We start from the raw sequence: 23,994 nt of genomic DNA, 5'->3' as shown, positions 1-23,994 counted from the left end.
TACTGGGGACATGGGGCATCAATTGGTGCCTAAACCATTTTTTTTAATAACAACTCACGAGTCGGCAGCCAATCAGATCCACAAGCTCCCATTGGCTAGTGGACAGCAGTAAATTCTAAATACTGTAGTGCTGTCTCTATGTCCTTGGCAGGCTGCTGGTCCATGATCTGCTGCTGTGCCACCTGTCTGTCTGGGCTCTGGATGCCAGTACTGACATTACCCCACTGATGGTGGCCCTGCAAGTGAAGGGGGGTATTATCAAAATTATACTTTAGCCACAAACTGCATAGGGCAAAACCACGGTAATAGATTTTCTCTTTGATCACAGGTGACATTCCCTCTGTCAGTGCTAGCACCTGAGTCTACAACGTCCCGCATCCCACATTACAGGTCATTAATGGAGAGTGTCTTCATTGACTGAGCAAATACAGGTAATTCTGTTTGCAGAGAGCGGGGCTAGCCAAGATAAGAGAACCATATGGACTCATTAGCAATCTGCGTTCTTTCCTAATAAGCCATAATTATAACACAATCAAAGCATCTATGACTAATAACAGAGGAGGGGACTGCCGGGTACCGCCAAGCAGGACGCTGTCCCGTATGATGCACAAAGCATGACAGGGGTCAGTATAAATAGTGCATCGTCAGGTGTTGCATGCCTGTGTCTACCATCCCTCCTACAGACAGGCAGAGGAGCCATAGAAGTCTAGTCCCCTGACAGTAAGTACAGCTTCATTATGCTTCATCTCACACCTTAACAGGGGATGGGCTCAGGATCCCAAACGTCAGAATATTGACAGTGGGATCCCTATAGAATCCTGATGGATCCCACCGGTAAGTGCTGGCGGGGTTAGGATTAGGTTTATACCCCTTTACATCGCAAATGCAGGGTTGCAACCGGCACTTGGACATGAGTCCATCAGAAAGGGAGCAGGGTGGAGTGGCAATGAGTCATCGGGCGGCGGGGGAGGAAGCAGCACTTGGCGCTGATGCTGCCTCCTCCCGTGTGAACGAGCCCTGGGTTACCCATTTACACTGCCCAGCAACCCGGGTAAACCCCTTCTTTTAACTCAGGTCGGAATGCCGGGATGCTAGACTCGTTTTTTTCAAATGGCCCTTTCACACCGCACAGTGACCCAGGTCGGACATGGTAACAACCCAGGTCAGACCCAGGTTATTTGTGTGGTGTGAAAGGGGTATAAGAAAGTATGCAGGTATGGCGTTAGGCACTAGGGGAGGGTTAGGAATCAGCTGCAGGGCAAGGTGCATTAGGTTTGGTCTGTGGGAGGGGATGGCTACGGTAGGCATGGGTATCTGCATTTTGACTATTGGATTCTCCCTGCTGGGATACAGAACAATAAGTGCACATCCGAGGACTCAAGGAACACATATAAGCACTCTACGGGGACATTCTATTTTAAAAACAGTTAATTTCACTTTAGTTTTTTTTTGTGACTGTCCCACCAGCGGGCAGTAGTGCCCCGTGGGGGGGGTGGGGGGGGTGGAAGTTCCCCTGTCATTCGCAGAGAAGCAGTGAATAGACTCACACGTGCAGAGAGAGAGGGGCTGGGGGCATGGCAGCCGCTCACAGAGCGGAGAGAATGGGGGCGGGGCTCGTTATGGAATGTATGAAAGTTGGAAGGCACGGTGAAGGGATGTAAGTCACCATTGCACATTTCAAAGTAAAAAAGTTTCTTTAGAACGTTATTTTAATATTTTGGACCAAATGTAATAAGGTGTGAGATTTTGGGACAGTTTCCCCATTTTTTAAAGCAGAAATCAATTACATGGGAAAATCACATTGATTTTGCCATGCCATTGATTGCCGCTTTAAAAAAAAAAAATGGGAAAACTATCCTAAAATCTCTGACTTTCTTATTCTCACATTCTATTTGGCCCTTTATTACAAATCCAAAAGCCAAGGGTAACATGTAATGGCCTCTGAGTCCCTGAGGTGTGGGACTTTGTTGAAGTTATGTTTGGGTATACTTTATTTCCTGGTTTTTAATAATGAGGTAAAATTACTGTGTGAGACATATGTCTCACACAGTATTTTTACCTGTGGCAGAAAAGGAATCATTATACATAAAACAATATATTACTTTACTCACTACATTAATGGCACCAACACTGTGTATCATTTTCTGACTTTCTTTGTTCTTTCCATATAGAATCATGCCTTTAACAATGGGGTACAGAGCGCTGGTGGTACTTGTAGTGTTCCTACAGTTGTCATGTTCATCCTCACTCCCTGGCAGGTAAGACTGCAAGAAAAATACATTTGCTTATGCCAGAAACTGTTGTTTTATTTTATTTTTTTCAACTATTTTTTGGGGGGTTATACAGATTATTCTTTATATCTATATATTCAATATAGCTAACTGTGGTCTTTTATGGTTTCTCAGGATAATTGATGTTTGCGGTGTTCTAAAAGTTAATATATGAATATGATTCTTTTAGGTTAAAGTAATTACAAGAGAAAATTTATATTATTCACATAAATAATATATTGTTAATGTAAGATATAATTGATTATCTTGTGATAGTCATATAAATGTTTGTAATTTTTATTTTTTATTTTATATTTAATTTCAATTTTTTTTTTTCCGCTAGTTTAAGTTGTAGTCATGTTTGATTTGAGGAAAAAATAATAAAAATTACTCAATTAAAAAAAAAAAAAAAAAATACAATTTCTAACATAAGAACAATTTGTTTGTGTGTGTGTGTGTGTGTGTGTGTGTTGGTTAGTGGGCTGCCCGCTAGGCTTATGCCTATTGGGTAACAAGTGCTGGGGGCAGACAATACAGCGGGCTCCCCTGGTAGGCTGCTGGTCTGGTCAGATGAGGCCAGGTGATTTTTTTTTAATATTTTTTATTTTCTTTGTCATTTTATTAATTTGCAGTTGGAGGAAAGCATCACTGATGTGATTGGGGGATGACGACACAATAATGTTGCAATAATAAATATTCCAATAATGATGCCTGACGCTTAAATACCCCCTTGGGTTTATTATGTTCTAATAGTGGAAACGCTGCAATGCTTCAAGGGGAAGTAAAACCCATAAATTATTATTAATATTATTATTATTATTATTATTATTGATATTATTTAACTTTACCCTGCTTAGCAAACTATACCAAACTTTTTTAATATAAGAAATATTTTTTTAAGTTACTCAGCACATGTTGTAAAAAAGTCCATCAAATCTTCCAAAGTCATTGGGTTGAATTCAGTTATGGTGTGTACACACTTGTACAATGTACATGAGATTTTGACTATATAGTCAAAATCTCAACTGGATCTCATGCAGATTTTAGGGGTTTTAACCCTTGCGATCAAGATGCGATCACGATGCGCGCTCCCGTATCGCAGCCAGAAAGTCTTGGCTGCATAGACTATATAGTGCAAATCTGCACTATATAGTCTAAATTGTATGCATATAGTCTAAATTGTATATATTGTATGCAGATAGTCTAAATTTTATAAATTGTACAAGTGTGTACACACCTTTAGTCATGATGCAAAATCACTCATTCCAACGCAATGCATTGGCAATCTGCACTGCTGAAACAAACATACATATGGCTTTTGCCCACTTCACTCCACTGAGACTGCCCTAGTGAAAGTCACCAATGACCTGCTGTCAGCCTAATCCAAGGGTCACTTCTCCCTGCTTATCCTTTTGGACCTATCTGCTGCCTTTGACACTGTGTATCACCCTCTCCTCCTCCACACACTCCAAAACATTGGCCTTATTGGCACAGTCTTCAACTGGTTTTCCTCTTACCTCTTCAACCGTTCCTTCTCAGTCTCTGCCTCTGGCTCCACCTCACCACCTTCCCTCCTTCCTGTCGGGGTCCCTCAAGGTTCTGTTCTTGGCCCCCTTCTGTTCTCCCTGTACACCTCCTCTCTGGGTGCACTCATTAACTCCTTTGGCTTCCAATAACACCTCTATGCGGATGACACCCAAATCTACCTCTCCTCTCCTGATCTATCCCCCACTGTTTTCTCTCAAGTTTCCAACTGCCTCGCTGCCATCTCTACCTGGATGTCTGAGCGATTTCTGAAGCTGAATATGGACAAAACCGAACTTATTATCTTTCCCCCACCCAGAACTATGCCCCCTACTAATATCTCTATCACTGTTAACAACACCATCATCTCCCCCGTTCCCCAACTCCGCTGCCTGGGTGTCACTCTTGAATCCTCCCTCTCCTTTGCACCCCACATCCAAGCCCTGGCCCATTCTTGCCGGTTCCAGTTACGCAACATTGCTCGCATCAGGCCCTTTCTCTCACAGAGTGCAACTAAGCTGATCATCCACTCACTGGTCATCTCACGGCTTGACTACTGTAATGCTCTCCTCACCGGCCTCGCTCAATCCCAACTGGCTCCTCTCCAATCTGTCCTCAACGCTGCAGCCAGGCTTATCTTCCTCTCCCGCTGCTCTAATTCTGCCACTCCCCTTCAACAAAATCTGCACTGGCTCCCATTCCCCTACAGAATCCTCTTCAAACACCTCACACTCAAATAAAGGGCCATCTCTTATTCCATTGCTCCATATATCTCTAACCTCATCTCCATTCATACACCCTCCCGCCCTCTACGGTCGGCTGACGACTGTCGTCTCTCCTCCACCCTGATCACTGCTTCCCATGCTAGAGTACAGGACTTTGCCCGTGATGCACCCCTTCAGTGGAACACACTCCCTTGCTCTATTAGACTCTCCCCGACCTTGCAAAGCTTCAAACGGGCACTCAAAACTCACCTATTCATCAAAGCTTACCCTTCCACTGCATAAACTAGCTGGTTCTCCGACCCCTTGCCTGTTTACATCCGGCTATCTAGCTACCACCCACTTGCTTGCACCTCTTGTAATCTATATGTCTCCCCTTCCTACTAGATTGTAAGCTCCTCCGAGCAGGGCCCTCTTCCCTCCTGTTGTCAAAGCCCACTTCTCTTCACAGCTCTCCTATACTCCAACACTCAGTGACCATCTTCGTCCACATACTCATCTCCATCATTGACCACAAGCCTCTTGTATGTTAATTGAGTTCTCACTACTTATATCCAAGCTGTAATGTGTATTGAACTGTGGCGCTCTTTATTTGTTCTCTATTTTTGTTATTTATTCAATGTTATGCCAAGTTTTGTCTCCCTGTATTGTTCCTTTGTACGGCGCTGCGAAACACTTGTGGCGCCTTATAAATAAAATTATAATAATAATAATAATATGGTAGGCACAATTTGTGTATTTTAAAAAATGCATTCCTTTGGGGTTGCAAAAGAAAATGCCCAACGTAGGGGAAAACCTCAGGGGCGATATAGGATTCTGTTGACATTGCATTATTGGCATCAAAATAGCACATTGGCGGCATCATCCCTACATTGCAAATAACTGAACTGACACCATTGACTTCAGCTAAGCTAAATAAACCAATTACCATGCTAGCAGCAATGTAGATTTTTGTGTTCTTATAATCACAGCCGGCCCTAGGCATAGGCATAGTAGGCAATAGCCTTGGGCGGCAGCCAATGCCTAGGGGCGGCACTTCAGCAGCTTTACCGGGCGTTCACTGTGCGGGCTGAAGTTATGTTATGTGGCAGGGCAACGAGTAACGGATCGGATCTCTGTTGTGGGTCCGATCCGTGGCACTGCTCCCCCCCTGTTACAGGCAGCTCCCGGCGCAGGCTGCCCAATCACAGAGCTCAGAAGACAATTTGTAAGGTACCACAGTGCTCCCAAGTGCCAGTCAGTGATCAAAACAGACAAAATATAAAGCAGTGAGACGCATGGTTAGTCAGATAGCAGGGGTCAAATGTAATAGTGCGTGAGAGTGACAAGGTGACAGATTTTGGGAGAGTTTCCAATTATTTGTTTTAAAGCGGCAATCAATTACACGGACTAGTGTTTTATGGGTGTCCCCATGAAAACGCTGGCCGTTCTTGGGACGGGCAGAATCCGATGGAAGTATAAGTCGGTTTAGACTGACTTTTATTACCGAAGGGAAGATAAATCATTTGATGTGCAGCACCATCGACACTTCTGCCTGAGGAGGGAGCCCGGAGGAACAGACATTGTAGTTGGTTACCAAGGAGACCGTTTATCGGCATTGCACACTACAAACCCCATAATGCTTTGCAAACTGCAGCACTGCGGGCCCCCCCCCCCCCCCAGCAGCACCATCGGGCAGCGTGCCCCCCCCCCCTCCCTCAGTACCATCTTCTCCCCCCCTGGCAGCAACACACCACCGGCAGCACCATCTGAACATTGTCCGGGGAACCCCCCTCCCCCCCCCCCCAGGGGCAACTTCAGGATCAGAGGAATCCCACTGCATTGGGGAATGTGGCTGAACGGGGCAGTTGGGGGCAGGGCAGGTCTCCACATCATATCAGTCTGGCAGGATCCCCCCAGACGGGCCGCACCGGCCCCGGGTGGCTCTGCAGGACCCCCGAGCCCTCCCCCCCCCCTTCCTGACTGACTCTCCCCCGGCCTCACTGACTCTTTCTGCCCCATCCCCCCGCCACCATCACCACCACCACCCCAGGAAGATACAAGTTGGCGCCGCAAATGGCTGCCTAGGATCTGTGCACTCAGCCATATGTAACCCCGTGTCCCCTATGTGATAACTGTACTGTCTCTGTTTTAATTGCAATGTTTGTGCTCATACTGTTACTGCTACCTTCCACAGCTACTTCAGCGACCAAGTGGCGCCTCGGATGGCTGCCTAGGCGCTGTGCTGATTGGCGGGCTGCGTCCCCCACATGTAATGTCTCAATGTAATGTATGTAATGCCCCCACCCCCCCTTTCATCCCTGCTGATGCTGCACTGTATATCCACAAAAAATTCCTAGTGTGCGCAAGCACACATGGCCAATAAAGTTGATTCTATTCTATTCTATTCTATCTCCCCTTCAGCCACATGCGAGGGGATGTGTTCATGTACACACCCCCTCGTATGGTGCCGAGGGGATTCGGCCAGCGTTTGTGGGCTCACTAGGCAGCGAATGACCAATGCTTGGTGAGCCAACCTGAATTAGGCCCTTCATTTCATGCTGTTTGTCAGTCAGCCAGCAGTTAATGAACCATTTAAATGACCCCCTTACCGTGCTAACAAGAGGCTGCACTGTGTTTATAACAGGAACAAAAGACACGTGGACGGCATGTTTAGCAGTGAGTTCAGCCGGGCCAGAGGGTCGGCAGCTATCCGCAAAATCATCAACTCTGCTATAGCGGGTAAAAGGTAAGAGCCAGCGAGAGCCGCATCCCAGGGCAAAACGGATGGCTCCACCCAGGAGGATCCTGTATAGGCGCCGGATACTCATTGCAGAAACATCTTTCCAGCTGTTTATACTTCTAATCTTTTACATGAGACACTCACTTCTATACAAATAATATATATTATTATTATTAATTAATTATTAATATTAATATTATTAATATTATTAATAATATTATTATTATTAATTAATTGCAAAGGGCAGATGTATCAAGCTGTGGAAACTAGTGCCACACCCTAACACCTACCACTTAGATCCCAGCCCCCCCATCCCCCCCATTTACACTATCATCCAGAGTGGGAAGTAATCAACTGATCTACAGGATGCCCCTTAATCAGATCTGATCGCAGTACAAATTTGTTCTCAAAATGGGCAAAACCATGTGCAGTGCAGGTGGGGCAGATGTAACATATGCAGAGAAAGAGTTAGATTTGTGTGAGTTATTTTGTTTCTGTGCAGGGTAAATACTGTGGTGTGGTATAACATCCCGACAGTCGGGATTCCGACAGTCATTAGCCCAACGTCGGAATCCCAAATACTGACTGCATTATTTTTACACTGTAATTTAGATTTCAGTTTCAACACACCCCAGCCAAATGTAACTCTCTCTGCACATGTTACATCTGCCCCACCTGCAGTGCACATGGTTTTTGCCCATTTTGAGAACAAATTTGTACTGCGATCAGATCTGAATAAGGGCCTATGAGTGTAAACATACTGGCCGATCATAAAACGCAATACAAGCCAATCATTTGATCGATCCATATATCTGCCAATGTATATCCAGCTCACTCTGTGTTGCTAGGTCAGTAATTATAAACCCTGCTGCCAAAGACAGAAATCCCCAAAGCATGAGCTGTTGGGAAACCTGAGGGCTGAGGTCGAGGACCTCTGAGCTACAGTATACCATAAATCCATTCCTCAGACATTTTTTCAATCCCTGGATTTAGGATGAATAAAACTCTCAATCCCGGGATTGTCCTCCAGGCGCCACACCACTCGGGGAACTGCACTGCATCAGTCCTTAAGCGGATGGGCGGGCACAAATGAAGGGGTGGGAGGAGCTTGGCTGCGCGGTGTGACCTCTAACATCACGCCGCACAGCTACAGTATCAGCTCAGTGCTGCCCGGCATAAATAAGCAAATATTACATATGCAAATTGCCGTCAAAATCACGGGATTGTAAACTCCAATCCCAGGATTAAAATCCTGGCACTTTTGGGCCTAAATCCTGGGATCCCAGGAATCCTGATCCTGGGATTGGCCTCCCTACTTCTATTCTCATTTGTGGCTGGATGACATTATGTTACCAATCTGAGACACCCATTACCATTTTCACACCGCATCTAGGACCCAGGAAATTGCTGGGTTGGTGATGTGTCGACATGGGATGAGGTACGGTGTTAAAGCACCAAGGGCCAGATGCACTAAGCTTCAAAAGTGATAAAATGGAGAGTGATAAACAACCAACCAATCAGCTCATACCTGACATTTTGCAAACACAGTCTGTGGCATAACAGTAAGGAGCTGATTGGCTGGCTGTTTATCACTCTCCATTTTATCAACTTTAAATCTTAGTGCATCTGCTTCCAAAGCTTATAACCGGGGTCGCAATTTGACCTGTCTTATAAGAACGGTAAAACCCGGATCGTCCTCTGTATCGTGGGCGACCGTGGTTTAATGTGAAAGCACCAGACTCGGGTCTGACCGGGTCCGGGTCTTCCCTGGGTAAATGAAACCGGTACTTGTGTAGTATCTGGGCGCCCAATTTTAAGATCGGGTCGGAAAATCGCATAGAATCGCATCGCATGCGATATCGCATGATATATCGCATGCGATATCACATGATATATCGCATGCGATGCGATTTTCCATATGATTCAATGTTATCATGGTCCTGTTCATTTCTCCACTAACCAAGTGGGCATAGAGTTGATTTTATATAGCGTGGCAAGCCGCGGATTACTTAAAATGTTTTCCGCTTCCGCTCGCCACGCTTCGGGCTCGGTGGCTCGCTGCGCTCGCTACGCTATATAAAATCAACTCTATGCCCACTTGGATAGTGGGGAAATGAACAGGACCTTGTTAACATTCAATCCTATGCAAAATCGCATCGAATAGCATGTGATATCGCATGCGTTTCGATGCGGTTTTGCCGAAAATCGCATCAAATCGCATCTGATTGTATGCCTTAAGGTAAGGCATACGATCACAAAATCGGGCGCCCAGATACTACATAAGTACCATGAAACCTTTAAAATGTTGCTGTGGAGCTTTGAAGGGTATAGTTGGGCTACTGTTTAAATTTATGCCTATCATATAGCCCTATAAACCGGGACACTTATGAATTACACAGGTTCTGTGGCTGTCTACCCTCATGCCTGCATTTTCCCTGGATTTAATCAGAACCTGTTTAATCCATAAACTCCCCAATTTAAATGTATGGTAAGCCTATTCCGAGCCATTCAGAATGTTTCTTAGTGTTTACAGTGGGATTAATCCAATTGCCGGGAAGGGTGGGAATAACCATTGCACCACATACCTCAGCCTGATCTCACCCAGAGTTTTCACAATTTTGTACGCAGCCCAATGCACACTGGACTGATCCCAGGGACTAAACCAAGTGATTATTTTCCCGCTAGGGATTTGGAAGAGAACAGTTTCCAAAGAGCCTCTACATATTCTGACCCCCAAGCCGAATCTCCAAGGAAGGACGTGTCCTCTCCGGCCTACAGCAGTGCATCAGAACCAAGGTAACTACAGCTCACCATGCACCATTCTAGTGAGGACACGTGGTGGACATGTATGGCAATCTGATGTCAGAATTATCACATTGGAAACATGAATAATCCATGGGCCTTATTCTGGTTTCATCGCTCTCCCGTACGTTTGCACAGGGGAACAATGTTTTGTGTCTATGCATGCGCATTTATACTGCTACTTTGCTGTCCCCTTTACACCTAGCAATGCTGCGAATTTTGTTGCGTTGAGTGTGGACCAGAATAAGGGCCCATTTTTCTCGTAGCCTTAGGCATTGGAATTGATGTGAAAGCTTTGTTCGTTTGAGAGTAGCCTCCTGTTGTATTCCGACTTAGTATTAACACATAACATCAACGCTAACGCTAAGAGAAGCATACATTTCAGACAAAGGGGTAGTTATAGAACAAAGTATAGGAAGCAGAGCTGGGAATAATGGGGAGAAACGTGGTTGATGTGGAGGGCCACACGCACACCGAGCCGCTGTGATCTTCAGATTATCCACTCTATAAAAATTGTTTGGGGTTTTGCGGGGTTGTTATCGATGTCCTGGAGGTGGATATGATCAGAATGCTGGCAGCGGTAGCCCGACGTTTAAAATCCCTATGTTTTACCGCTGTCATCTTAACACTATCTCACCCCTCCTGCCCCAAACCAACCCCTCCCACAGGCTATCCCAAACTAACCCCACCCACAGGCTATCCCAAACCAACTCCTCCCACAGGCTATCCCAAACCAACCCCTTACACAGGCTATCCCAAACCAACTCCTCCCACAGGCTATCCCAAACCAACTCCTCCCACATGCTATCCCAAACCAACTCCTCCCACAAGCTATCCTAAACCAACCCCTCCATCAGCCTATCCCAAACTAACCCCTCCCACAGGCTATCCCAAACCAACTCCTCCCACAGGCTATCCCAAACCAACTCCTCCCACAACCTATCCTAAACCAACCCCTCCATCAGCCTATCCTAAACCAACCCCTCCCACAGGCTATCCCAAACCAACTCCTCCCACAGACTATCCCAAGACAACTCCTCCCACAAGCTATCCTAAACCAACCCCTCCATCAGCCTATCCCAAACCAACCCCTCCCGCTGACTAACACTAGTCTCCACATCCTTCAGCCTAATCCAAACCCACACCTCCCACAGCCTAAAAAATGATTGCACAAGCCACTGCCAGTATAATAATATTACAGAGGCTGCAATAAAGCTACAGCACAAAATAACCAATTAGAACTCAACTGTCCATCTTGCCCAGATGCCCCATAGCTTTCAGATGCCTTTAGCATTTGCCTCTATTGCCTGTGCCTGTGGTCGGCTTTGCCTAAATGATACAGTGAGAGGAGCGCATCCAAACTGGGTGCAGGACGGGATCCCGACAGTCATTTACCCGACGTCTGGATCCAGACTGTTAAAACACCGACAGACGGGTTCCCGATGGCCACCGCCTAATCTCCCTCATGGGGGTCCACGACCCCCATAGAGGGAGAATAGAATAGGTGGCTCGCTACGCTCGCCACCATACCTGCAGCGTGGCGAGTGCAGCCCGCAATGGGTTTTGTTGCACTCGCCATGCTGTCTGAGTCCGGCCAGTCGGGATCCCAACGTCGGGGTAATGACTGTCGGGATCCCGACTGTCGGAACCCTATACCACACCCATCCAAACTCATGTAAAAACTTTGTGAGAACGGTGCTCTGTGCATGTGTCCGGATGATTACCACCATCGGTTGCAAGCTAGAATGACTGATAAAGGTTACTGGGCATTGGGAGGTGGCACAAATTGGTGGGCATGTTGGCATTTCTTAGTTGGTGCCTGCATCGTAAGACATAGTTCCACTGACACCGGCAGACAAATACCATAGGGTTACTCATAATGGTGTGACCGATGTCAGCTCAGTGATGTACCTTTGTGCGCACAATGGCAGATCACTGCTGCAGCCAGTGGCCATCTCAATAGACAGCCAATCAGCTGGATCATCAGCAACATTGCTCATTAGTGTCCACCTACGAATCTCGCCCAATAATGTAACCCGAAACCATACACGTCTAGCGTTATCCGACCTTTCATGCCTGATTGATTCCATCCGCTAGATTAGACCTGACAGCAGCAATGGAGAGACAGAAATGAGGGCATTATGTACTATTTTGGGAGAAACTGTGCACTTAATTACATCAAAGACAGGGCTAATTGGAATAAGTGAAGGCGTCTTAATAGCCTGTTGGCATGATACTATATCATCACTTACCCAGTTATACTGTACGTTGCATCCATTGCTCTTAACTGTTGCGTTGCTTAAACATCGAATCACTTTACTGGCGATCTCAGCTGTGTTCAGCATCATGTATTAGTAGTAATGTTTATGTCATTAGTGCCAGCATACTGCGTTGCATTGACAGTTGTGAACAAATCGTTAATCAAAACAAGACTGAGAATATCAGACAGACAAAGAGATAAGAGGGCCCTGCTCACAAGCTTCCAATCTAAAGGGAATTAACAGAACCGGCCCTAGAGACATCCCAAGCTTAAGGTTGGGGTCAACTCGACAGTGGCGTTTTGGAAAGGCGGATTTAGACCTAATGGGGCCCTAGGAAAGACACCGATTTGGGGCCTCCGTGCTCAAACAATCTCTAGCACTATATTTTTGCTGCTGATTGCAGCCGGCATCAATAGAGAACCTTGGCGCGCGCATAGTCTATTGATAAATGCTCAGCATTGCGTACAAATCCGAATCAAGCTCTAGGTCTTTTGGAAGTAGGCCTAATACCTATGTCACATGTAAAGTAAACTGACCGCCCACATACAGTGGATGATACCATTTTGTGCGTGCAAGCATTTTTTATCCTATCAAAAAACATCAAAGGGACTATGGGAGTGCGGGCAGGTCCATGTCATGTCATGACGCCACCTATTCCTAGCTGAATGCTACCTTTGGGAATGTATTGGATGACCAGGATATCTTTTTGGGGCCCCTTGGACCTGCTCGGCCCTAGGCAATCGCCTAGTTTGCCTTGTGGAAAATCCACCTCTTATGGTTTGTAGCAAATTGGCACGGAGGTGGATGGGCAGCTGCGGATGAAACTGCCTGACAGGTCAGTAAAATGGGCAGCGGCAGAACACGGCACCCTACACAAGGTACGTAGGTATGTATGACACCGTGCAAAGGGGTAATTTACCAAGGTAAAATAGACCGGGCGCTGGTATGAGGTGTCTCCAATTAAGTGTATTAGCAGCTACCAAATGGTGGTTATAGTGGACCACTAAAGAAAACTATACAAAACAGAATAGGCAGCGCTGTTAAGTAAATTGATAACAATCATAAAGGGATTGCCTGAAAAATATTATATTTATTGTATAGACAATAATGGTACAATAAAAACAATAAAAGCATACATTACAAATTAATAATATGAAATTAATAACCCTCACCGGCAGTTTTTATAGGTTCACTGGATATGGTAAATCCTCCTTTAATTAAACCATTTAAAAGGCATTGAAATTTTAGGCATAAAGTCTCACCACTTGAATAATTGGGATTAATTCCGGGCTTGGGTCCGTTGTCCTCACTAATCTGCGGTAGTGCCGATGTTTGTAAATGATGCCGCTGGAGGAGTAGCAAGGACCTTGTGGAGCTTCCCAGTAAGATGATGCCGCATTTGGCTGTTGATTGATGCTCACCCGGCCGGCGCGGGGACCGGGTAAGTGCAGCTGCAGGAGGTGGCACAATTGCCCGGGAGGCAGCAGGAGCCGGGATGGGCCCGGGTGAGCTGCCCTCACCTGGCCCGGTGGTGGGACAGTTGAGTGCAGTGGGTGGGTATGGGAGGCGGCAGGAGGATACGGGTATGGACAGGAGGACGGCGCTGTGTAAACTGATGCTGCACACCCATCGCCGTCCTCCCTGCTTCAATCCATCGTTTCATGTCGAATTCAGACTGCCGGAAACATGGCATGTTTAATGTTTCTGTCAAAAGCAGGTCGATTAGCGGCTATTTCGGCAATCCACCTGGTTTTTGGCAGGTCAGAACATTTTGACCTGCCGAAAAAAAACCCAGCTAGCATTGAATAGATCGGAACCCCTCCTGATCTAGTCATGTCGAAAACTGCTGTCTTTTCGGCAAGGCACCAGTTTCGACAGCAATTGAATATACCCACTACTCCTATACCCACTAACCCCCCCCCCAGTTTAAACATTAGAAAAGTGTTTATGATTTTTGTTCATAATTTTACTTTTTTAAGTGCTCAACTTTCTCTTTAAACTATCAAGCGGTTTGTTGATGTACTTGTCATTATATGACGGTAACTAGGTCAGGCAGGTGTAACTTTACAGCACAGCTTGTATTAGAGACAAGATAATTATTATGTCTTTCTAATTTTACGGTGTAAACAAAACCTACATTTCACATCAGTGACCTCAATCTGAGAAATATAATCATCTAATCACAAAGTAATTTCTTGCAGGCTGAAATTACGACAAACTATTGCCTTTTATTATATTGTTCTTTTTCTTTTAGTTGAAAGCATTTATCTGGTGAAAGTAAAACATTGTAGATTGAGTGCTACGGCAATAATCTGTACTATATATGAAATGTACGATGTAAGGCTGGTCGTAAACATTTGCTGCCTGTAATGAAGCGACTGTTTGCCAGATTGTTCATGCGCTTATTCTGCGTCTGTATTTGGGTCTGAGCATATCTGAGACGTTCAGCCCCTTGCCCATGGAAAGGTGGGTCAGTGGTGATGCAGTTGTGCATTGAGTGCATTGTCTGGTATCCTTTATAAATATATACAGCAATTACCAATAGTGCATGCATGATAATTTATCAGACTGAGAACAGTAGTAAATACACCATAGTACTAGGTAGGGCGGCCAATCCTGGGATTGGGATTGTCAGGATCCCGGGACTGGAGCATGCGCAGTCTAATGCCGGGCTTCTCCCATCCCCGGCTGAGTGGCTCTGCGCAGCGTGACGTGGTCATAGGCCACTCTGCGCAGGCTGCACCGCCGAAACCCTGCTAACAGGTCGCACCACCTGCCCTGCTCCCGGCCACACAGCCTGTCCCGCTCACAGCCGCACTGCCTGCCCTGCTCCCGGCCGAACCACCCGCCACGCTCTGGGCCCCACCCGCCCATGTAAGTAAATGTGTGGGGCGGCAACTGTTTTATTTATAAATTTCCCTGGGATTGGCGTCCCTTGTACTGGAATAAGGTATTATTAATACACAGTACATGGGAACTGCGGTACTCATCAATTAGAACTGCATTTGGTCTAGTACAGGTGAAATACATGCCATTGTAAATGCAATCCAACTATCTACGCTCTTACCGTGGGAATAACGTAATTGTAGGTTAGTGAATGAGTACAGAGCTGTAACGCCAATCCAGTGACTGACAGGAAACGCCTTTATTATGCTAAAGACCACAGAAAACAAGAGTAACGGACAGGGGCATGTTGTGTCCACCTACAGGGCAGGAGGCCGCATCTAGGTGCAGTTTCTATACAAGTAAACCAAGCACCCATGATTAGGGATGGCCATCGTTGCCATTGCCATTGATGGTTACCATCGATGGCAATTCAGCAACTGGCCATCGATAGTGCTAAACTATGCAATGGCTGACCCTCGATATTTTTACATACCGATGGTCATCCATTGTGTTTGATTGATTGGCATGTGGGCCAATCAAAACACAGGGGCGGGGCTTCGCGGGTGTCAGTGGCGGAGCTATACACTTTAAAAAAAAAAGCAAAACATCGTTTTGCTGTTCCATCGATGGAGGGAAACCATCTGGTTCTCCCCCATCGATGGCAAAAGTATTCGACATCGGTCATGGACCATCGATGATTTTGAATCATCGATGGTCGATGGCCATCCCTACCCATGATCATCCTTGGACGGTGACCAGCTAAATCGACCCTGAAATAAAGTAAACATATCTTCTTTGTGTGCGCAACCTGACCCGTAGAGAAACTGGTGGGCCCTCAGTCAGTAGGGCGTACCAGGGATTTCCCCTGCGCCAATGCGGTCCGTCACTGCATATGTATGACTCGAATACTGCTACCAAATTGGAAGCATACAGATTGTGTTTGCATGTTGGCAAAAGTTCCAGTTTTACATTTAACACAAATCAGACATACAGTAAACAACATAAATATTTTCTCCTCTTAACAGATCAGATGAGAACAGTCTGAGTGATGTCACAGACGGTCAGCTGTGCCTTGCTATCTTCAATCTGCTGTACAGGGCACCCTATCAGTCACAGCAGCTGTACAGTACACAGGTGAGCAGTCCATCATTTCTAAAGCAGTGGGTGATCATTCAAAGGAAAATCACAAATACAGTATCAGTAGGATACCCACAGCATGGGTGAGCAACAAGCAGCCCTTTACATGAGATTAGGCAACACAGCTAGTGCTTCCTTCCTGTATGACTGTGAGCGAGCGAAGCACAAAACAACATGAATGATGTATATACGGTACGATAATTATGTATTTCACCACTGATGTAACCTGGAGCAGATGCACTAGACCTTGGACACTGATAAAGGGGAGAGAGATAAACAACAGCAAATTAGCTTCTGTAATTTTTTTAAACACAGCCTGTAACACATACTTGCCTACTTTAAAATTCACCTCTACGGGAGAAGTCCGGAGAGGCAACACGTCAGGGGGGCGGGAGCAAGGCTGACATCACTTGAAAAATGCTGCGATTATGTCATTTTAGCCACGCCCCCTCTCTGCGGACCCGCAATTTCCAGTAATTAAACCAGTGAGCATGGGGGGAGTGGGGGCTATTACCACAAAGCGGGAGACTTGCCTACCTTCTCGGGGGGGGGGGGGGGGGGCGGCGGGAGGCGGTACCGATTTCCATGAGGCTCCCGGACATTCCGGGAGGGTAGGCAAGCCTGCTGCAACATGGCAGTTAGGAGCCGATTGGCTTCCTCACCATCAGCAAGGGGCTCCGCAGGAAATGTAATGATGTTTAGCCAGTGCCAGATTAAGGTCTAAATGGGCCTGGAGCCAGGGGCGTAACTAAGTTTTTAGCGCCCCCCCGCCGGATGGTTTTTCGGCGCCCCCCCGTCGAACACCCTCCCCCCCCCCGCCGCCCGCCACCCCCCCACCTAACCTGACCCCCCCTTCTTACACTTACCTGTCCCCGCAGTCTGCATCTCGCCCGGCTCTCTGCCGGGACCTGCCTGACGTCACGGTCCCGGCCGGCTCCTGCTGCTGCAATGAAAACTGACTCTTAGAAAATGGCTGCCCCCATACTGCAGACAGAAAACTGTCTGCAGTATGGGGGCAGCCATTTTATAATAGTCAGTTTTCATTGCAGCAGGAGCCGGCCGGGACCGTGACGTCAGGCAGGTCCCGGCAGAGAGCCGGGCGAGACGAAGACCACAGGTAACTATACCTCCGCAGCCCCCCGGCGGCGCCCCCAATTTCTCTGCGCCCCCCCGCCATCGCGGGGGCTGCGCAGGTATAGTTACGCCACTGCCTGGAGCTGAAAATTATCAAGGGCCATAATGCGCAATAATAGGGGTTGTGGCCAGCACCTAATAATTTGTGAGGCGTGACCAGTGTTCTCTTTGGGTGGTCTGCTCATGGGTGTGTCTCTATTTGTGTAAATACTTTCAACTAATTATATATGCCTCGAAAAGGCAGGGGCTGGCATAGGAAAAATGTAAGGAGATATATTGACGGGTGCCCTCCAAAGGTGCACCCGCAGGACGCCGATGTCCTAAGATACTTGCGGGGTGAGGCTGCACTCCAGTCATAAAAAAAATACTGAAAGCCGAAACTTGATAGACAACATTTCAGCACCTTTTATGTGGTCACCTATGTTTACCACACCTTATACCCCTTATACAAATCATGCAGCGGGCATTTGCGTAGGGTGCGGGCATTCACTCGCCCGGCGGGCGGAGTATACAGGCTCGCTAAGCAGCAAAAATATGCTGCTTAGCGAGCCAATCTGAATCAGGCCCAATATTTGGTTGCTTATACTTTGTCTTATATGGCATTACACGTGAGAAGTGGCTTTTTGTGTTACAAGGTAATACATAAATAACAAATAGCAGCTCAGTGCTAAGTGTTACATGCAGTAGGCGAGAAGTAGTAATTATACACACTGGGCGACTTTGAGCTGAAAGCCGCTCAGTTTACTCGTCTGAGCTGCTTTCAGCTCGAAAGCCACCCAGGGTGCAGGGCCGCCGACAGGGGGGTGCCGTGGGTACAACTGTCCCAGGCCCCGGCCTCTGGAGGGGCCCGGGCAGCTGCCCACAGTGGCACGGCACCACCCCCTCGCACCTGCACAATGCATCTCCCCCCCCCCCCCCCCGGCAAGGCACGCACAATACACAGTGCAGCCTGCAGAGCGCCGAGCCTAGGATACAGAGGGGCTCGGCGCTCTGCAGGCTGCACTGTGCAGTGAGTGCTCTGAGTCCCGACTGTTGGAGGAGGGAGAAGTTGCCACGCCACTGCTGCTGGAGGGAGATGTTGGTAATACTAATTGGGGGGCATAGGGGGGGTAGGGGGAGGCGGGGTGCTGGCGTGTGGGGGAGGGGCTGAAGGTCAGTCCTAGGCCCCAACATTACTAGTGGTGGCCCTGCCAGTGTGTATGGGGCATTGATGAGCAGTGATGTGCGCTCCCGCATCATTGCTAGCCCAGGAGCTCATCCGCTGGTATAACGTCCTGCTATGGAAAGTCGTCCACCCCCGGGAAAATCACCCAGTGTGTATGGACCTTAACATTAGTAAAAAGCACTTTAGGTACCAAAAAAGTATTTTTATGTGTTGAAATTGTGATGCCAGCATACCCAAGGGGGCCACTCCCCAACTAATTCCAAATACTGATATATTATATAAATGGGTACTTATGTAGTATCTGGGCGCCCGATTTTTTGATTGTATGCCTTAAGTTAAGGCAAACAATCAGATGTGATGCGATATCGCATCGCATTGCATGCGACCATCGGATGCGATGCGATGACCCGATTTTTCCATAGGAATCAATGTTAAAATGGACTGAGTCCATTTTAACATGGAATTCAATGGGAAAAAGGGGTCCTTTTCATACCCTACTATCCAAGTGGGCATGGAGTTGGATATAAACCTGTGGCGAGCGTAGCGAGCCACCGAGCCCGAAGCGTGGCGAGCGAAGCGAGCCCCGCGAGGGGACGGTATTCTGTGTCCCCTCGCGGGGCTCGCTACGCTCGCCACGCTTCGGGCTCGGTGGCTCGCTACGCTCGCCACAGGTTTATATCCAACTCCATGCCCACTTGGATAGTAGGGTATGAAAAGGACCCCTTTTTCCCATTGAATTCCATGTTAAAATGGACTCAGTCCATTTTAACATTGATTCCTATGGAAAAATCGGGTCATCGCATCGCATCCGATGGTCGCATGCGATGCGATGCGCCCGATCCGACCCGATTTCTAAATCGGACGCCCAGATACTACATAAGTACATATAAATGTATACAGGACATACTATTCATAGGGCCTGTTCTAAAGGCTGTGTGGGATGCGGGCAATCATTTAAAAGACAAAACCATTCCTTGTAAATGATTGCCCCTTTAAAAAAAAAAAAATTGAGATCGTACCAGCATAATCAGTGGCAGATCTCCAAGTATCCAGTGGTAGATCTCCAGGTTCTCCAGGCAAATTGCAATATCATATAAAGTAATTACAATAAGCAAATTGTTGTAGCAAAAGACGATCTGAATAAACCAATGTGAATTGTCTGCAGGGGTTGAGGTATGCATCTACTTGCAGCTGTATTCCCTGCCATGGAATAATACCCCTCTGCACAGCGAATAATAAGATTATTTTGTAACACGTACGTCCGGGAGGCGGATAATGAAATAAGACTATAATCTGGTCAGTCAGATACAGCCCCCGCCAATCACTAACAGATCTGACACGTGTTTTCTGCAACCTGTACTAGAAACCGGTCCAGTAGGATTAGTATGTTAGAGAAGCCAGGGGGAGGGATGGGTGCTGGGACTGCTGTGTGTCGGTGACTGCTGGGCAAGTGACTGAACACTGAAAAAATACAGACTTTGCACTAAACGTATTGCTGAACAACATCACTTGCAATATTAATACATACCTGCAGCACCTATTGCCTATGCACAGGCAGTGGCGTAACTACTGTAAAGCAGCCCCAGCTTCCGCTTGGGGGAGCAAGCGGCAGTGGGGTCTGTGTGGGCGCCGGCACCTGCTCGGTGCACTGACATGCTGCTGCCTGCCGCTGCCCACTGGCTGAGCACCGGAGGCAAGTTAGCCGCAGCGCGGGTGCAGCCATGGAAGAGACGACAAATCCCCCCACTGATTCAATTGACTGTACACAGAGCCGGCTATTGGCTACTGTGTACAGGATGGGCAGGCTGATGGGCATGCTAGGGCGTCGGAGCCAAGGGAAGCAGCAGTGTCTGCTGGTCTCTCTTCCTCTATCCTGCTTCAGCTTCTCTGTTATGGAGAAAGCTGGGGAAACAAGCTGGAGAGGAGCCCCAGGGGGAAGCAAAATTTATAGTTACGCCACTGTGCATAGGGAAGGCCTCCGCTTGAGGATTAAGCTGACATTCCATTCACCATAGTAACTCATATTTTTTAATAATTTGCGGTGATGGTTTTCAGCTTGGTATTTTGTATATAAGGACGTCACACCCGGTGTAGTACCGGTACATACCTGTACCTCCCAACATTTAAATCCCTATCGGCGGGAACCAGATGCATGGCAGTAATTGTGTGCTCCCGGAAAGGTGTGTGGCCACCTGGAAAGGGGGGGCGTGGCTTCACAGCAACACCACGATCATGAGGCCACACCCTGTTTTCACCGCTGTGGGGTTATGGCCAGCAACTTACAGAGTCAAGACCCTATGTCTCCCTGAATAGACGCTGTGCGATGTGGTGGGCACATCAGAAGATGCATCTATTCCTGTGCATGCAATGCAGTAACCAGGGCTGCCGAGAGCTGAACAAGGCCCCAGTACTCATGGTCATGCCCACCCCCTTAAAGAAAAATATATATAGTGCTTTGTCCTCTCAGCAGTTGACTGGGGTCCTAAAAAGGCCCCTCAAACAAACTGGGCCGGTGTAATCAGTACCCGATCCCATACTTACCAAGTCTTGTCTCCAGAACTCGGGAATGGGCAGTGAGAGGACAGTGCCAAATGGTCTTGTCATTAAGCCCTGCTCCTAACATAAGGATTACCCGTGATTTGCAGGTCCATGGTGAGGGGGTGGAGCTAAATGACATCATCCAGTCATTTAGCCCCACCCCTTCCCACGGCTCATGAGATTGCCATTGAGTAACATACAATCCAGCCTGCTTCAATAGGAATTGGGCAGAATGCAGGAGAGCCACCTACACTTCTGGAACTGTGGGAGACTACCCCAAAAGTTGGGAGCTGCCCACAGCTTCTGGGAGGGTAGTAGGGTGACCAACTCATCCCTTTAATCCGGGACACATATTAATTACACAGGTTCTGTGGCTGGCTTTCACCTGGTTTTAAACTGCCACACCTCAAGACTCCATTTCACCTGGTTTTAAACTGCCACAGAACCTGTGTAATTAATATGTGTCCCGGATTAAAGGGATGAGTTGGTCACCCTAGAGGGTAGTAAAGTAAGTCCGGTCCCCTACCGTCATCCCTTCCGATACCTCTCACGGGAAGTCTGCGATGGAAGCCCATGTGCTTCTATAGGCAATGCCACCCACAGATGGGGTTTCTTATTGGAAACAAGCTCTGGAAAGTGGTGCAGGACTTCAGTGCCGGAGGGCCGCTGCCGTCAGCCTCGATATTCCTTTGCGGATTACTTTTCTCAGTATAAAGAATGCAGCAAACCTCAGAAAACTGCAGTTTATGGAGGTTTGACCCCATTTTTTGGGTTGATACACCCTGCCTTTGTCCGTATGCCGTCAGGTTCTGCAGCTACAGAAAGCAATGTAATCTATATACAGTTCAGGGACGTGCCTGATATCGCTGTGTTGGGTAGAACTGAGCTGATGGGATAGACCACTAAGGAAATGGGGCCATTAATATCGTGGACACCTGGAAGAGTAGATCAGCCTCCCATATACCCAATGTGGTCTCCGGACTTTATTCCCGGGATTGTATTGTTATGAGGCTCATAGGTCATCTATTACGTTCGGTGCAGGTGGCGGCTGGGCCTAATTCAGACCTGCTCACTAGGCTGCCTATATTCAGAGCCTAGCAAGCAGGTTAACACCGCCCCAGCGAATGCGCGCCCTCCTGCCACCCGAATCCCCTCACTACGTAGCCCAGGACTTACTTTTTGACTGCACGATCTCCTGCAAATTTAGGGTGGGCGCTGACATCATGTGACGTCAGTGCCCACCCCTGCGTTCCCTGAGTCCCGCCCAGCATCTCATTGTGCTCGCTCACCGTTTTGTTTGGGCACACCCATAAAACGCCGGGTCTCCACCCAGGAACGCCCCCTGCCTATCAACCACTGTGCGAGCACCCCGGTAAGTGAACATTTCGCCGGAAGTGCTAGCTGCATAGTCTTCCACATGCGCATTAGTGCTTATGCTTGTGCGCAGATCACCACCATTGACAGAGGGGCCGATTTCGCTGCTCAACGGTTTGAATCGGCCCCATTCTGAGTTGTGCATCTAGGCTAGCTTGTGATAAAACATTATATTACATTTTTAAATTTTTCTCCCCGTGCAGGATTACTAGACCTATCATAAAGCGGACTAATGTACGGAAACATCGACCAAAAGCAAAACACAAGAATCTTACTCCGCCTGCGTCTGCATTATCCACACAATGAACAGTCTCAATGTTTCCAACAACGTCAATGAAAACAGCGGAAACCAACAAAGGTTTCACCTGCTATAAATGTAACCCGCCTAGAAGATGTGCGATAGATTATAATGTAGTCTATTTGTGGATGCTTCTTCAGGATGGAATGGGATCATCTAGGTAATAGGAACACTGAGACCTCAATAATAAAGCACATAGCTGCTGTGCATTATGCAGGTCTTCGTCTCCCATGTGTCATGTGACCACCGAGACAACAAGGTCTGCAACAACTGTTTACTGCCACAGCTACTGTTAAACAGAATAATTTATATTGTCAGATTTCAAATACAAGAAACACATCAAACAAGTAGGGGTTAGAATATAGTAATGGAAATACCACACTCTATATCCCAAGAAACAAGATGGCATCCACTACAGTCCTGTCGGGTCAGATATATATAATGGATGGAAACTCTGCATATCAATGTTATACGCTTCATGGCTTGGTCTATTTTAAATAAAAAGATAAGATTCTATATTCCGGCTTTCCTGAGTTTATTTCCATTCTTTGGTATACATCATTGGTGTTCCGATGGTCATATGCACTTTGTTTTCTGTATAGCTGTTCAAACTTGCCGACTTCCTGGTGCTGGTGGCCACGCCCCCTCTATATGACATCATGCCAGCACAGGGCACACTGCCACAGCTGGCAGCCAATGAATGTCCCCTTCATGGTGATTAGCATGTCACTGAGTGAGCAGCACAATACTCTTGATGGTTAATTTGTCATTGGGTGATTGTGTCTTTTCACCGTCTTAACCATTGCATAGCCCACTGTTTTGTCATGGATCTTTTATGTTGCTTACGGTGACCATGCACTAGGGCGATTCACATGCGATTAATGCTCTTTTCATGCAATTGCAGTGATCGATCGCAGGAAAAACCTCCAAATTACATGTGATTGACAGCAGGTCCGATGTGCAGTGCGGTCCTGTGCACATCGGGGCCTGCAAGTCGGGCTGCAAAAGCGATGTGTTGGATCGCATCCAAGTCGGCCGATCTAGCTTAGGATCACATGTGATATATCACCCTAGTGCAGGGCTGGGCAATTGCGGCCCTCCAGATGTTGATGAACTACACATCCCAGGATGCTTTGCATTAGTTTTGCTATGTGTCCATGC

At 47.3% G+C, this 23,994-nt stretch overlaps 1 protein-coding gene across 1 annotated transcript; it reads left to right on the top strand.

The window, feature by feature from the left end:
• The first annotated feature begins 190 nt into the window (after positions 1–190).
• Positions 191–23,269, top strand: SCT (secretin). Its single transcript, XM_083161704.1, has 6 exons — positions 191–431; positions 2,172–2,258; positions 7,143–7,244; positions 9,924–10,034; positions 16,213–16,321; positions 22,739–23,269. The coding sequence occupies exons 2-6, from the start codon at positions 2,176–2,178 to the stop codon at positions 22,745–22,747; spliced, it is 414 nt and encodes a 137-aa protein (XP_083017830.1). The 5' UTR covers positions 191–431; positions 2,172–2,175; the 3' UTR covers positions 22,748–23,269.
• Positions 23,270–23,994: the final 725 nt, after the last annotated feature.

This window comes from Crinia signifera, chromosome 19 (assembly GCF_055691185.1).
Source record: "Crinia signifera chromosome 19, ASM5569118v1, whole genome shotgun sequence".
NCBI classification, from domain to species: domain Eukaryota; kingdom Metazoa; phylum Chordata; class Amphibia; order Anura; family Myobatrachidae; genus Crinia; species Crinia signifera.
Note: the sequence above shows the minus strand (reverse complement) of the source record. Positions and strands in the feature narration are given on the sequence as shown.

Bases quoted from the DNA above. Each gene is read 5' to 3' on its own strand.
- SCT (XM_083161704.1), top strand. From the start codon at position 2,176: ATGCCTTTAACAATGGGGTACAGAGCGCTGGTGGTACTTGTAGTGTTC. The intron at 2,259-7,142 runs GTAAGACTGCAA...TGTTTATAACAG, and splicing joins TCATCCTCACTCCCTGGCAG to GAACAAAAGACACGTGGACG. The intron at 7,245-9,923 runs GTAAGAGCCAGC...TTTTCCCGCTAG, and splicing joins TCTGCTATAGCGGGTAAAAG to GGATTTGGAAGAGAACAGTT.